The sequence below is a fragment of the Geotrypetes seraphini genome, chromosome 1, assembly GCF_902459505.1.
Source record: "Geotrypetes seraphini chromosome 1, aGeoSer1.1, whole genome shotgun sequence".
NCBI lineage: Eukaryota > Metazoa > Chordata > Amphibia > Gymnophiona > Dermophiidae > Geotrypetes > Geotrypetes seraphini.
This window is the reverse complement of record NC_047084.1, coordinates 319,332,556-319,347,633: the sequence shown is the minus strand read 5'-3', so window position 1 is coordinate 319,347,633 and position 15,078 is coordinate 319,332,556. Positions and strand designations below refer to the sequence as shown.

Here is a 15,078-nt window from a genome sequence, read left to right as displayed (position 1 = left end):
GGCTATTTTGCATGGGGTTTTACCAATTTGAATGGGACGATCGGGATTGGATTGCTATAGGCCTTAGTGAATAGTGCAGGAGGGAAATCTGGTCGTAAAGGGCTCGCAAACCGATCGGGAGAAGGGAGGTGGGAGAAGGGAGATATGATAGAGATGTTTAAATACTTACAGTAAGTGGCATAAATATGCATGAGTCAAGTCTCTACTTTGAAAAGAAGCTCTGCATGAGAGGGCATAGGATGAAATTAAGAGATGATAGGCTCAGAAGTAATCTAAGGAAATACATTTTTACAGAAAGGGTGGTATATGCATGGAACAGTCTCCTGGAAGAGGTGGTGGAGACAAGATTGTGTCTAAATTCAAGAAAGCATGGGATAGGACATGGGATCTCAAAGAGGAAGAGATAATAGTTCCTGCAGATGGGCAGACTGGATAGGCCATTTGGTCTTTATCTGCCATCATGCTTCTATGTTTCTAAATCAAATTACTATATAAATATTATCAGTAATGTTTATAAACAATCGAAGAACATTTTGCAGTTGAATAAAGTTCTGCAATCTTAAAAAAATTCAAAGTATTTCCACAATTTTGGCCATTAGTGTAGCCTTAAATACCCATAAGGCAACCTCTGTGGTTTCCCACTGATCCATGTAATGCAGTAATATCTGGATGCATGGGTAAAAATGTGGTTTGAGAATTATTGCCGCTCATGACCATACACTGTGAAGACAGGAGATGCTGAGATTCTAGCTTCAATTCCCTCAGGGAGTCTGTAATAATGTGCAGCATAGTTGTCGACTTGAAAAGTCGACATACTGAGAGGAGGTCTCCCTAAGTCAAGGGCCAACACTGTCTCTTGACACTTGTTCCCTATAATAGAACCTGAATCCTCCAGGAGGAAAGACTTACCCTGGGATGGTAAAGGCATGGAGTCTGACCTCCCAGTCCTTCTCCAGCTGGTCTTGCTGGCCCAAAGACAGGCTCCTTTCCGGATTGGAGGCACTCTAAAGAGGAATTTCTCCCTGTGCCAGCCCTGCCGTGCTAGCAGGCAGCACAAGAGGACCCCAATAAGTTAAGTAGGTTTTTCATAGGAAATTAATTCTGGGATAAAGCCCTGCATTGAAGGCCTTAAGGACCCTTGCAAAGACTTAAATAGGCATTTCTTGGGCTCTGCAGCTTCCATGCGCCTGCATTTGGCACCTTTGCAATTTTAAGCCTCCGGAAGGGAATTTTTTTCCAAAACCCTAGCCCTAGACACCTTCGAGGAGACTGAGAACATAGTTTTCACCCCTCTCTTATATGCTCCGTGGCACACAGACCCTCCTCCACCAACCATCCAGCATAAAGCTGGTATTATATAGGGCTACAACAGTGAGGGGATCCATTCCTGTCAATTTTAATAAAAAATGAGGGGTTTTGAGGCAGATAGAGGCTTTTAAAATTAAATTCAGAAAATCCAAGATGGACACCACGGCAGAGATCTTTAGGAAGAGACTTTTTGGAGGTGAGAGACCTTGTCTCTAAAAACTTTTAAAACAGTTAAATTTAGGAAAAACCCCTCCCTCCCACACACACAATTTTCCCCATAGGCTATAATAGCCTGTACTCACTGTGCCTTGCTGGCGCCTGCCTGTGTAAGCCTTGCTGCAGGTGACAGGAAAGAAGATAACTTTCTGCTGCAGGACAGATTGCCACAGGTCTGAATGACTTGATCTTCGGACTGCCAGTTGGGCCAAGCCTGACTGAAACCTCAACCCCTCCACTAGACTGCGTATCACAACTAAGGGGAGGACAAAAGTAGCAGCTGACCCCCTTAAGCCCAATGGACTTTTACCAAGGCCTGACAGCCAGTGCTCAAGCCCCTAATAAATCAAGATGCAAGCTAGCTCCAAGGGGAACAGATCCCAAGCTCCAAAAACTGTTAGTGAAGGCTGGCTACACAAGTATACCTGAAGGTTACCTGCTAGCAACAGACTTCTCCCAGAGAGTCTGCTTCCTCTCCCAGACAGAGTTATCCCCAAATGGGGACCTCTGGGCACTGCAACCTCAAAAAGGGAGAAAATTCTGAAAATAACAACATTAAGCAGAGCAGATCAGAAAGACACCTTCTCCATTTGCTTACAGGAAGAAAAACTGAAGGTGGCAGCCCACTGGGGAAAGAGGCAGAGTTGAAGGACATGAATGACATTATATTGCAATCAATTCACGACCAGAGATAGATAACCCTATTGTCCAAAATAATTTGCCCTTTGCACTGCAAGAGCAGTTAGTGACGTAGACTTTCAGCAGGTTTTTTTTTGTTTTCCTTTACAAAGTTGCAAGACGTAGGGGGAAGAAACTTGTGGGCAGTGAACCAAGATTGTTTGAGAATGAGGGATCCAGTGAGGTGACAACTTGTGTGGGAACTCCTACACATGCTTTGAACAACATTTTTGGTTACTATGAGCTTTAAAAGTAAGCTGAGGTTTATGTCTTCAGATGTTGCCCAGTAGTTTGATGCACTTCATTCTACAGTTTAACATATAAGAATTAAAATATTTGCTTTCTTCTATTATTCTGCTCTAAGATAATCTACACAGAAATACTAAAATATATCAGCTTATACAATTAAGATTCACTCTAACAATGATCAGCTTCAATGATTGCTTCAGTACAATACTCTTGCACTGGCATTGCTCAAAATATAAAAAAGGGAAAGTTACTTGATTTTTCAGTTTTTCCACTTCATTTTCTTCTCTTGCCTTCTCCAATTGCTTAGTAAGGTCAATGATTGTTTTCTCCAATTCCACTTGGCACAGCAAATCTATAGTTAAAAATTAATATAGAATATAAAACTATTGTACCTACTACAAAAAAGGTTTCATATAAACATGAAGCTTAAGGAAAGAATAATCATTTGTCTTCTGCTAGTCTTAATATACTCCCAGAGTTGCCTTTTAATATGTTTATTAAAACTTGATATCCCACATTCCACTGAGTCAAAACATTTACAGCAACTAATAACCAAGACAGAACTAGAAGTCCAAGGGCAAACCTATTGCATACTGGAGCTATAAAGAAACTGACAACCCTTAGATTGGACAAGTAAGCTATATACAAGGAATGCTGGATTCTTCTATTAGCCTATTTGACTAGGATAAGAACAGGACTTTTTGGAATATACTATAACAGAGCCCAGTTAGGTTGGGAACGGGGTGGAAGGGAAGAGTGGAGTCTTTGTTTAGTTGATATGGTTATGAAAAGAAGATTTGCTTTCTATTGTATGCTTGATAAAATCAAGCTTTAAGATCATTTGCTGCTGGAGGAGAGCAGGTGGCATGAAAAAGTAGCCAGGTGGGGCAAGACGGGGAAATTTGGTGGTGGGGAAAATTGAATGTGTACTATTTTTATTAGTTAAATTATTATTATTCTCCAATGCTCAATACGACTTCCTTTTTAAGGTTTGACACTTGTGCCAGAATATTTTTACTAAATTTAAGAAGTATCCAATTCTAGAAGTGAATAATTAGATATTTGCCCTCTTTCAAATGGTATAGAGGTTTTAAAAAGGGAAATGTGTTAATGAAGTCATTAGGTTCAATCTAGCCATTTATTTCTGCATGAATTTAAACAACAACAACAAAAGATAAATATAGCTCATCCAATCATAAAAGAAATGGTTCTACAGCACCTCTAATAATGTTTTGATCACTAGGTTCCTTCCTGAGGACTCACTGAAGATATGAAATAGATGCAATCCCCACTTCCAGACCTCGTCCACATAATTTATGGAGAGGTGTTTCTGAGCCTTAAAAAGTAGCAAATAAAGATCATAGTGGAAGCTAGGGCAAAATAGTTTAGGTAAAGATGCAGGTAATAATTAGCAATGTATTACAAATATTTTATTTGCTTATAATGCCATTTTGAAAGCTGCTTCATGTTAATACAAATTTAATTTAATTCTTTAGTGTGTGTGTGTGTGGGGGGGGGGGAGAGAAGAGAGAGGGACAACACCTACATCAACAGTAAAGTTATCTCTCTCTCTCTCTCTCTCGTCACACAATAAGGGTGCACCTAGGAAAAGGAGCATCTTAAACACTTCAGTGAGCACTAGAACACCAACACACGCATTGTAAAACTAAACAAGCCAGATCCTGCACAGTCAATTGATCCTGTATGTCCTTTTCATACACATAAAACACAGATACACCCTCGCCCAATATAGATTAATCAAACTAAAAATAGAAATATGTAGAGAAAACTTAAACTGAACCAAGAAACCAGACTCTGCATACACTGTTTCTGCATACACCGCAGAAACAGGGACACGTCCCTTAATACTGTGCAAAATATAAGGACAGTAGATGTAAACTTAAAAAAACTGCTACATAACAATCACCACTTTACAAATAAACAAATATTATTAAAACAAATAATGAGAAATAAGAAAATACTATTTTATTGAACTAATCCATTTTTCAATTAGCTTTCAATTCTTTCTTCAAGACAGTACAGTATACTGCTGTTATGGTATCCTGTCCTGACCTGAGGAAAGGGGTTTAGTCCCAAAAAATTGCCTTATTTCCATTTCTTATTTATAAACTTTAATCAATACAGTTCCAATATTACTTGATTCTACATAAAGCAACAACAAAAAAAAGTTTTTCTACCTTTTGTTATTTCTGCTTTAATCATCTTTTCTTCACTCTTCTTTCTATTCAACTTTTGTCCTCGCTCCCTTCCATGCAACATCTGTCCTCTCTCTTTGCCCCTTCCACCCAGCCTCTGCCCTTTCTCTCTCTCTCTGCCTCTTCCATCTACTGTCCACCCTCTCTGCCCTTTCCATCCAGTGTCCGCCCTCTCTCTGTTCCATATGGTATCTTCCATCTTTCTATGTCCTTTCAATAAACTGTATATCCTGTGCCCTTTCTCTCCTTTGTACATGATTCATTTCAGCTTCACCCCCTTCTCCATTTTTTGTCTCCACCCCTCCCCTATGCTCTGGCATCTCTTCTCCTTTTCTAACTTACTTACTTCCCACTATCCCATGGTCTGGCATCTATATCTCCTTCCCTTCTCTCCCCCATGCCCTGGTATATCACTCCTATGTCTCCCTCCTTCTCTAGCACCTCCTCTCCTTTCTTTCTCTCTGGTCTGGCATTTTATGTCTCCTTAGTTTCCCATCCCTCTATCCATGCCCTGGCATCGCTCTCCTCTCCTTCCATCTTCCCTTCCCACTGCTTTATCTGGCATCTCTTCTTCCTTTCTCTCCTTCCTTCCTCCTGGTCTGGCATCTGTCTCTTCCCCCTCCCCCATATACCCTGACATCTCTCCCCCCCATGGTCTGGTAACTCTTTTCCTTTCCCTCCCTCCAATGGTCTTGGCATCTCTTTCTTCTCCTCTGCCTTCTCTGGTCTTCGTTCTCCCCTCTCTCTCCCCAATTTGGTGCTGCAGCAGCACTTCTGTTCCCCCTCTCCCTTTGGGTGCAGCAGCAGCACTTCTCTTCCCCTTTCCCCTCCCCAATTGGGTGCTGCAGCAGCATTTATCTCCCCCTCCCAATTGGGTGCAGCAGCTTTTCTCTTTCCCCTCCCCCCAAATAAATTAGGTGCAGCAGCAGCAGCAGCATTTCTCTTCCCCCTCCCCCACTGGGTGCAGAAGCAGCAGCATTTCTCTTTCTCCTCCCCCTCCTTTGGGTGCAGCAGCAGCATTTCTCTTCCCATCCCTCCCATTGGCGGAGTCGCAAGCTTCCCTCCATCGCTGATCTATCTTCCATAGGTCAGCGACGGAGGGAAGCTTACAACTTGCTGCTTTTATTTACTTCGGACCATCCTCGTTGCCAGGTCCTGCCTTTGTGTTAACAGAAAGTAGGCAGGACCCAGCAGCGAGGAAGGCCCGAAGCAAGTAAAAGCAACAAGTTGTAAGCTTCCCTCCAGGGCTCTAATGTCTGCGTGCCGGCTTCCCTTCTCTTCTCTCCTCCCACGGGACGTAACTTCCAGTTTCAGAGGGAAGAGAAGGAAAGCCGGCATGCACACGTTAGAGCCCCGGAGCGTGGGTTCAATTCGCATGCTGGCAAAATAAAAAAAAGGCAGGTGTTAAACACAATTTTCAGGGGTGAGTCAGCCCGGGAAGGAGCATTGGTGATAGCAGCAGGATTCGCCGGGCGGTCATCTAAATTAGCCGGGCGGAGCGCCCGGCTAAAAGTGACTGGAAAGAACACTGGAGAGTGTATGTAGTGTAGTGGTTAGAGCTACAACCTCAGCACCCTGAGGTTCTGAGTTCAAACCCCACACTGCTCCTTGTGACCCTGGACAAGTCACTTAATCCTCCAATGCTCCAGGTACATTAGATAAATTGTAAGCCCATTGGGACAGATAGGGAAAATGCTTGAAGTACATGAAAGTAAACTGCTTTTAGTGTGGTTGTATAACTACAAAAAAAAAAAGTATAAGTCCCAATACCCTTACCTATAAAGATTTTTTTAACCACAAACCCTTCTTAACTAAAAGTTCTGTCCACAGATTTCTCAAAGTAAGCTTAACATCTTTCTAAATAGCAGTTACTTACCTGAACAGGTTTTATCTAGGGACAGCAGACAGATAATTATCCCGTGTGGGTGACATCCACAGAGCCTGGTATCAACAATATAAAAAGTATACTATCACTTTAAATCTTTTGAAGGTCTCGAGACTGCCTGTACCACACATGCGCCAGTGCCTTCCCACCTGACATCGACTTGTGGGACCATCAGTTTAGTAAAAAAGCTAAGAAGCCACAGACGAGATTAAACACAACTGCAAGAGAGGCAACAAAGTTATCATGGGTGACTTCAACTATCCGGGAATAGACTGGAAATTAGGCACCTCCAGCTGCATTAGAGAGACCAAGTTCTTGGATGCTGTAAGCGATTGCTTCCTGGAACAACTTGTCAAGGAAAACACTAGAGGAAATGCAATTCTGGACTTAATTCTAAATGGTCTACGAGGACCGGCACAAGATGTAGAAGTAGAAGGGACGCTGGGAAACAGCGATCAAATATGATCCGCTTAGATCTGGACACAGGGGAGAACATCAGTTCAAAATGACAGCCACAGCACTGAACTTCATTACGAAGGGATAAGACTCGTGGTTGGGAAGAAGATTAAGAAGAGGATAAGCACTGTAAAAACGCTAGAGCAAGCTTGGTCCCTTTTTAAGGACACAATCACTGAGGCACAAAATCTATATATACTGCGTATCAACAAAGGATCAAAGAGGAAAAATAACAAAGAACCGGCGTGGCTCACTGTAGAGGTGAAGGAAGCGATAAGAGACAAGAAAACTTTGTTTAAGGAATGGAAAAGGTTAAAAAAGGATGAAAACTGGATCACACACATCAACCCAAGTGCAATAAGGCGGTAAAGGGGGCCAAAAGAGACTACGAGGAAAAAATAGCCAAGGAGGCGAAGAACTTCAAGCCGTTCTTTCGATATATTAAGGAGAAACAACCCCCGAAGGATGACCATGGAATAAGGGGAGCGCTAAAGGAGGACAAAGCAATTGCCGACAAGCTGAACACATTTTTTGCGTCTGTATTTACTGAAGAAGATGTACACAGCATACCAGAACCCATCAGGCTATATGCTGGAAATGAAGACGAAAAGCTGACAGGATTGACAGTCAGTCTAGAGGAGGTGTGTAGGCAGATTGATAGACTTAAGAGCGATAAATCCCCGGGACCGGATGGCATCCATCCGAGGGTCATCAAGGAACTAATAGCGAATCTGTCGATCAAATTGGGAAAGATTCCGGAAGACTGGAAGGTGGCGAATGTTACACCGATCTTCAGAAAGGTTTGAGGGGAGATCCGGGAAACTACAGACTGATGAGTCTGACCTTGGTACCAGGAAAGATGGTAGAGTCGCTGATAAAGGACCGCATCATTGATCACCTTGATGGACACGGGCTGATGAGGACCAGTCAGCATGGTTTTAGCAAAAGCAGATCATGTTTGACAAACTTGCTGGACTTCTTTTGAGGGAGTAAACAGAGAGACAGACAAGGGTGACCCGGTCGACATTGTATATCTGGAATTTCAGAAGGAATTTGACAAGGTTCCGCATGAATGACTACTTTGGAAAATTGCGAGCCATGGAATCGAGGGTGAAATACTCACGTGGATTAAAAACTGGCTGGATCATAGGAAACAGAGTGGGGGTAAATTGACACTACTCGGACTGGAAGAGCGTCACCAGTGGGGTGCCACAGGGCTTGGTGCTTGGACTCGTGCTCTTCAACATCTTTATAAATGATCTAGACATTGGTACGACGAGTGAGGTGATTAAATTTGCGGACGATACAAAGTTATTCAGAGTAGTGAAGACACAAGGGGATTGCAAAGATCTGCAACGTGGCATAATCAGGCTTGAGGAATGGGCATCAACATGGCAGATGCGGTTCAACGTGGATAAGTGTAAAGTGATGCATGTAGGTAACAAAAATCTCATGCACAAATACAGGATGTCTGGAGAGACAATGAAGTCGTCCGAACAATACGTGGCAGCAGAGAAAAGGGCAAACAGAATGCTAGGAGATCACAAACAGATCGAAGAAGGTTATCATGCCGCTGTACCGGGCCATGGTGCGCCCTCACCTGGAGTACTGCATCCAGCACTGGTCGCCATACATGAAGAAGGACACTGTACTACTCGAAAGGGTCCAGAGAAGAGCGACTAAAATGGTTAAGGAGCTGGAGGAGTTGCCGTACAGTGAGAAATTGGAGCAACTGGGTTTCTTCTCCCTTGAAAAGAGGAGACTTAGAGGGGACATGATCGAAACATTCAAAATACTGAAGGGAATAGACTTAGCAGATAAAGACAGATTGTTCACCCTCTCCAAGGTAGGGAGAACGAGAGGGCACTCTCTAAAGTTGAAAGGGGATAGATTCCATACAAACTGAAGGAAGTTCTTCTTCCCTCAGAGAGTGGTAGGAAACTGGAACGCTCTTCCGGAGTCTGTCGTAGAGGAAAACACCCTTCAGGGATTCAAGAGAAAGTTAGACAAGTTACTGCTGAACCAGAACGTACACAGGTAGGGCTAGTCTCAGTTAGGGCGCTGGTCTTTGACCAAGGGCCGCCGCGTGAGCGGACTGCTGGGCACGATGGACCACTGGTCTGACCCAACAGTGGCAATTCTTATTTTCTTCGGGGAGGTGGGAGGGTTGTAAGACTATCTGCCTGCTGTCCCTGGATAACGCCTGTTACAGGTAAACACCTGCTTTATCTCAGAACAAAAAGACAGTATATTCTCACATGTGGGACTTCCTAGCTGAAAACAAAAGGGTTTGAGGGCAGTTGGCAATATAGTTTGTAGAACTGCTTGGCCAAACCAATTATTCTGTCTGGAATGATTTTTCCCAACAGTAGTGGGATGTGAAAGTACGAACTGAGGATCAGGTGGTTGCTTTATAGACGTTCTCAATGGGAGTGGAAAAGAGGCAAGCTGAGGTTGCCATAGCTCTAACTTTGTGTGTTGTGACACGACCTTCCAGTAATAGCCCAGCTCAAGCATAGTAAAAAGTGATACAGTCTTCCAGTCATGTGGAGATGGTTCTCTTGGTGACAGGAGCTTCTAGTCTATTAGGATCGAATGACAAACAGTTGAGTGGAAGATCTGTGGTTCTTGGTTCGAGCCAAGTAGTAAGCCAGTGTACATTTACAGACCAATGAGTGGAGATCCGGGGTGAGAATGTGGTCTTGGAAAGATTGGCTCAAATGAAATTCCATGATGACTTTCAGGAGGAACTTGGGATCCATACAAAGAACTACTTATCAGGTTTTATATCCCATATTACCCAGAATTCCAAACAGGTTACAGAATCACATACGTCTTTATAAACTATCTGAACATTGGTACGACGACCGAGGTGATTAAATTTACGGACGATACGAAGTTATTCAGAGTAGTGGACACACAGGAGGATTGCGAAGATCTGCAATGTGACATAATCAAGCTCGAGAAATGGGCATCGACATGGCAAATGAGTTTCAATGTAGATAAGTGTAAAGTGATGCATGTCAGTAACAAAAATCTCATGAACAAATACAGGATGTCCGGGGCGGTACTTGGAGAGACCTCCCAAGAAAGAGACTTGGGAGTTCTGATTGACAAGTCGATGAAGCCGTCTACTCAATGAGTGGCAGCGGAGAAAAGGGCAAACAGAATGCTAGGAGAACACGAACAGATCCAAGAAGGTTATCATGTCGCTGTACCGGGCCATGGTGTGCCCTCACCTGGAGTAGTGCATCCAGCACTGGTCGCCGTACACAAAGGACACGGTACTACTCGAAAGGGTTCAGAGAAGAGCGATTAAAGTGGTTAAGGGGCTGGAGGAGTTGCCGTACAGTGAGAGATTGGAGAAACTGGGCCTCTTCTCCCTTGAAGAGGAGACAGAGGGGACATGATTGAAACATTCAAGGTACTGAAGGGAATAGACTTAGTAGATAAAGACAGACTGTTCACCCTCTCCAAGGTAGGGAGAACGAGAGGGCACTCTAAAGTTGAAAAAGGATTGAGTCTGTACAAATGTAAGGAAGTTCTTCTTCACCCAGAGAGTGGTGGGAAACTGGAACGCTCTTCCGGAGTCTGTTATAGGGGAAAACACCCTCCAGAGTTTCAAGACAAAGTTGGACAAGTTCCTGCTAAACAGGTGAGGCTGGACTCATTTAGAGCACTGGTCTTTGACCTGAGGGCCGCCACATGAACGGCTACTGGGCTGGATGGACCACTGGTCTGACCCAGCAGCGGCAATTCTTATGTTACCCTATCATGGTAGAATGTTGTATAAGGAGGATCTGAGAGAAGCACTTGTGAGTTCACTGACTCAGTGTGCAGATGTGATGCAAACCAAAACTACTTTCCAGGTGAGATGTTAGAGAGAGAGACACACAATTGGTTCAAAGGGAGGCTTCATCAAAGTTGAAAGAATAATATTAAGATCCCAAGCAACTGGATGTTTGATTGGAGGTTTGGTATGAAAAAGGCATCTTATGAATATGGAGGTGTGTAGATATTGGCTTGTTATCTAGTATTGTATGAAAAGAACCAATAGCACTGAGATGTACTCTTACTGTAGTAGTTTTTAGATCAGAGTTGGATAGGTGCAAGATAGAGAATGACACAGACAAATTTTTCTCTGTCCCGTCCCCGTGAGTTTTGTCGCTGTCACTGACCCATTCCTGTAACCTCTGCCTTGAATTATTATGATTTTTTAAGTGTTTAAGGCTTGTGCAAATGAGGACAGAGCTTGCAGGAATGGGACAGGGACAGGAAAAGAACTCACTGGGACTGGAAAGAGAGTCCCCATGGGGAAGGGGAAAAATGTGTCCCAATGTCATTCTCTAGTTTAAGATATTCAAGGACTGATGACACAGGGCATGTATCCAGATGCAATGATTGTTGGTGACACCAGAGTGTGAAACGAGTCCACTTGAAGCAATAGCAATGCTGTGTGGAAGGTTTTCTGGAAGCCCCTACAATGGCTGTTACTGGTGATGACAGAGATGAACGTATCTATGCACTGGGAGAGAGAGATACCATGCTGTGAGAGTTAAGGAATGAAGGTTTGGATAGAGAAGGGATCTCTTGTTCTGTGTTAGCAAGGTTGGAAAGATCTGTAGTTTAATGGACTCTTGTACACTGAGTTGAAGAAGAGAGAACCAGAGTTGTCTCGGCAACCAAGGAGCTATGAGAATCATGGTGGCTGGTTTATGCTGGAGCTTGAACAGTTTTCCCAATTAGGGGAACTGGACCATTCAGCACCACCCTTTCATCATGGGATTGTTAAGCACAGCTCTTCATGAAGGATCGAGGTAGAGTGCTGATATGTGTGGGAGCATTGCTGGATCGAGGCGGAGTGCTGATGGATGTTGGCCAAGTGTTGTTGCACATTTGTATCACGATCTGATACTCTTAGTCCCTTCTTGCCTCCTCTGGAGGTTACATCAAAAGTGTCAAATACTGATCTGGCCATGAGCTTTCTTGTTTCGAGAAGGTCATTAGTAACATGTTGGAAACTATGTAGTTATAGTGTAAACCGGTTTCAATTTAAGAAGCAGTTGAAAACTCAGTTGTTACTGCAGTTTTGTGATATATTAGTCAGCTTTTCAAGAAAATCTGTTTTACATGTTTGTTATTGTACTTTTGCGATTTATTAGTTGACACTTGGAGAAGAAATTGTTTAATTATATAGACTTTATGACATGTTTGATTTTATATTATGTATGTTTTAATTGACATAAGCTGTTTAGTTTTTTTATAAATGTTATAAAAATGTTTTAAATAAATAAAAAATACTGTGTTAGTTTCTGAAATAATGACTTCATGTAGAAGTCATATAGACGTTATAACTCAAAATTCTGCTAGTCAGCATTCAGATTTGGAACAGTGTGACAAAATTTGTCTAATGCTCTTTCCTCTCTACCTGGAGGGATGCTATTGCTAGCATAAGTCCTGAACTGCTTTCTTAACGCAGACTAAACTTGAAGAGATTGCTGTTGGAGCTATGGCTCTGTAGGGGAATCCCTGCTTTACCTTTTGGAGGCTTTAGGCCTAACTCAGGCCATGAGCCATCGTTTCTCTCCTGGAGCATTATGGACTTGTTTACGAGATGTGTGTGTTCACAAGTCAAGGTCATCTAACAGCACTGGGTTCCTCATGCTGTGTGAAGATGTGTAGAAGAGAGCTGTGTCTTGTGCTCTTATCTTGGCAAGACATGCTGTCTGACCAGTGGATTCATCTACAAGAAGCCTATTCACTATTCTTTGGTGTGTCTGACAATACCCTTCTGGACAGGTCCTGATCGGCTCTGTGTGTCACCTGTGCACGGCGAGAGAGAACCTGTGCAAACTGGATGCAGTCGTGTTTGGGCTCAGAGGAGTTTGGGTCTGAACTTGGAGAGTTCTCCTGTGGAAAGCAGAAGGGACCACTCATTCTGCATAAGGTGTGTGTGTGAGAAAACATTCCAATCGCCATGGTTCTTCAGAGGACAAGTCCAGAAGAAGAGGGAACCAGACCAGTCTCGGCCAATAAGATGTGATTAGGATCATGGTTCCGCAATCTTGCTTGAGTTTTAGCAAAGTCTTCCCTATGAGAGGGCTTGGAGAATGCACATACAAAAGACCTGATGCCCTAAATCCAGAAGGAAGGCATTGATGCTAGTCTGCTGTGTCCTCTGAGCTTGGAATAGAGCTGGAGGGACTTTGTTGCAGAGATGAGTGGCAAAAAGAGCCACAGAAGGGGTGCCCCACTCTCAGAAGATCTTGTGAGCTATGCCCATGTTGAGTAGTGACCACTCTTGAGCTTGCAACACCCTGCTCAATCTGTCCGCCAGGCCGTTGTCAACTGTACGGTATGTGGCCTGAAAGGTCATCCCATGAAGGAGAGCACACACATACAACATTGCACCCGGCTGTCTGAATGACCAAAAAAAAAAAAAATACAATTATGTAAATTATAGTGATACATCTAGTAGCACCATAATTTAAATTAGGATAATAATTAAGAGAAGATTAAAATATACCGAATACCTTTTGGAACTTTGCCATCCATAAGTACGGTCAGCTTTGTATTCTCATTAAAAGCATATTGCAACTCCTTCTGCATATCAGATTGCATTTGTTTAAAACGGGCCTTTTCTGCTTCCAGTTGACTTCGATACTTCTGAGCATCTTTTTCCATTTGCTTGTAGTCAGTTGACAACTGATCCTAAGTGTTAAGCAAAGAAAATTTGCCTAGTGTACATTTAGAATACTCCTATCAGAAATAATTAAAATATACAAACCAAAATTATGTTGTCTATTTGACCATTTAATTTCTGTTTAAGTAAATGGGCTCATTGTATGAAATACCATTTAATTGAAACATAACATAGGAACATAAAAGCAGCCATACTGGGTCAGACCAACGATCCATCTAGCCCAGTATCCTGTTTCCACAGTAGTCAATCCAAGTCATAAGTACCTGGCAGAAACCCAAATAGTAACATTCCACATCAAGCTGTGGCTTCACCATGTCTTTCTCAATAGCAGACTATAGACACTTGTCCAAATCTTTTATAAACCTAGGTAAGATAACAACTGTTACCACATCCTCTGGCAACGAGTTCCAGAGCTTAGCTATTTTTAGTGAAAAAATATTTCCTTCTATTAGATTATTGTAATTTTTTTGAATAGGTATAAGGAGAGCTCTATTTGCATTGTCAGGTCATTATAAGATGCAGTTGAGGAATTTACAATTTAAAAAATAAGAACATAAGCATTGCTCTACTGGGACAGACCGAACGTCCCTCAAATATCCAAAGTTGGTCACAAATATCTGGCAAGATCCCAAAAGAGTATAAAAAAAAGGGGAGACTAGGTTCTTACCTCAATCTTCTTTCTAGTAAAAAGGCATATGTCGTGAACCAGTGGATTATTCACCTCTACTCACAAGCTGTGTAGAAGGCATCATTCATTCTTTTCAGCTCTGACTTCTGTATCAGCAGGCTGTGCTGCAGCTCCTCAGTTCATACCAAAGCACAAGAGGAGAAATAAAAAAGGGGCATGGGAACTCCCCATCAAAGCCAAATCTGTTCTAGAAAAAATACAATTAAAGAACCCAACAATAGAAACATCAATCAAGGTGGACCTGAACAAGCCACCTGAGTGCAACTGGCACTAACATTTATGTAGTTCTTACATTTTCACATTTGTCGTTATGCAATAGTGAGAAAATCTCACTCTTCAAACCTATCAAAGGAAAAAGACAAGTATCTGAAAATATATACATGTCTGAGACAACAAGTACACTCGAATATAAAAATTGGCCCATAGAAAGGGGGGGAGGATGTTGGTTAATTTTGGGCCAACGCCAAGCTGACCCTCTCCCAGACTTGTTGCAGGCCTCCTCCAAGCCACAAGGCTCAGTACCCTGTCCCCCCTCCCTGCTCATTGTATCTCCAACCCTGCCGATAGCCTGCATACTGCTGCGCCTTCCGTATGACCTGCGTACCTGGAATCCCTGGTGATCCAGAGGGGTAAGCGGGTAGGAACGTGCTTTCTGTGCTTTTGCACTGCAGCTAAGTCA

General features: G+C 42.8%; 1 protein-coding gene across 1 annotated transcript in view; it reads right to left on the bottom strand.

The window, feature by feature from the left end:
- The window catches only part of CENPE (centromere protein E), a 539,120-nt gene that overhangs the window by 286,518 nt on the left and 237,524 nt on the right, over positions 1 to 15,078 (bottom strand). Inside the window, exons 22-23 of the mRNA XM_033956806.1 lie at positions 13,542 to 13,719; positions 2,703 to 2,803 (exon numbers count right to left, since the gene is read on the bottom strand). Coding sequence (XP_033812697.1) covers positions 2,703 to 2,803; positions 13,542 to 13,719 — 279 coding nt within the window. The remainder of the gene's footprint in view (positions 1 to 2,702; positions 2,804 to 13,541; positions 13,720 to 15,078) is intronic.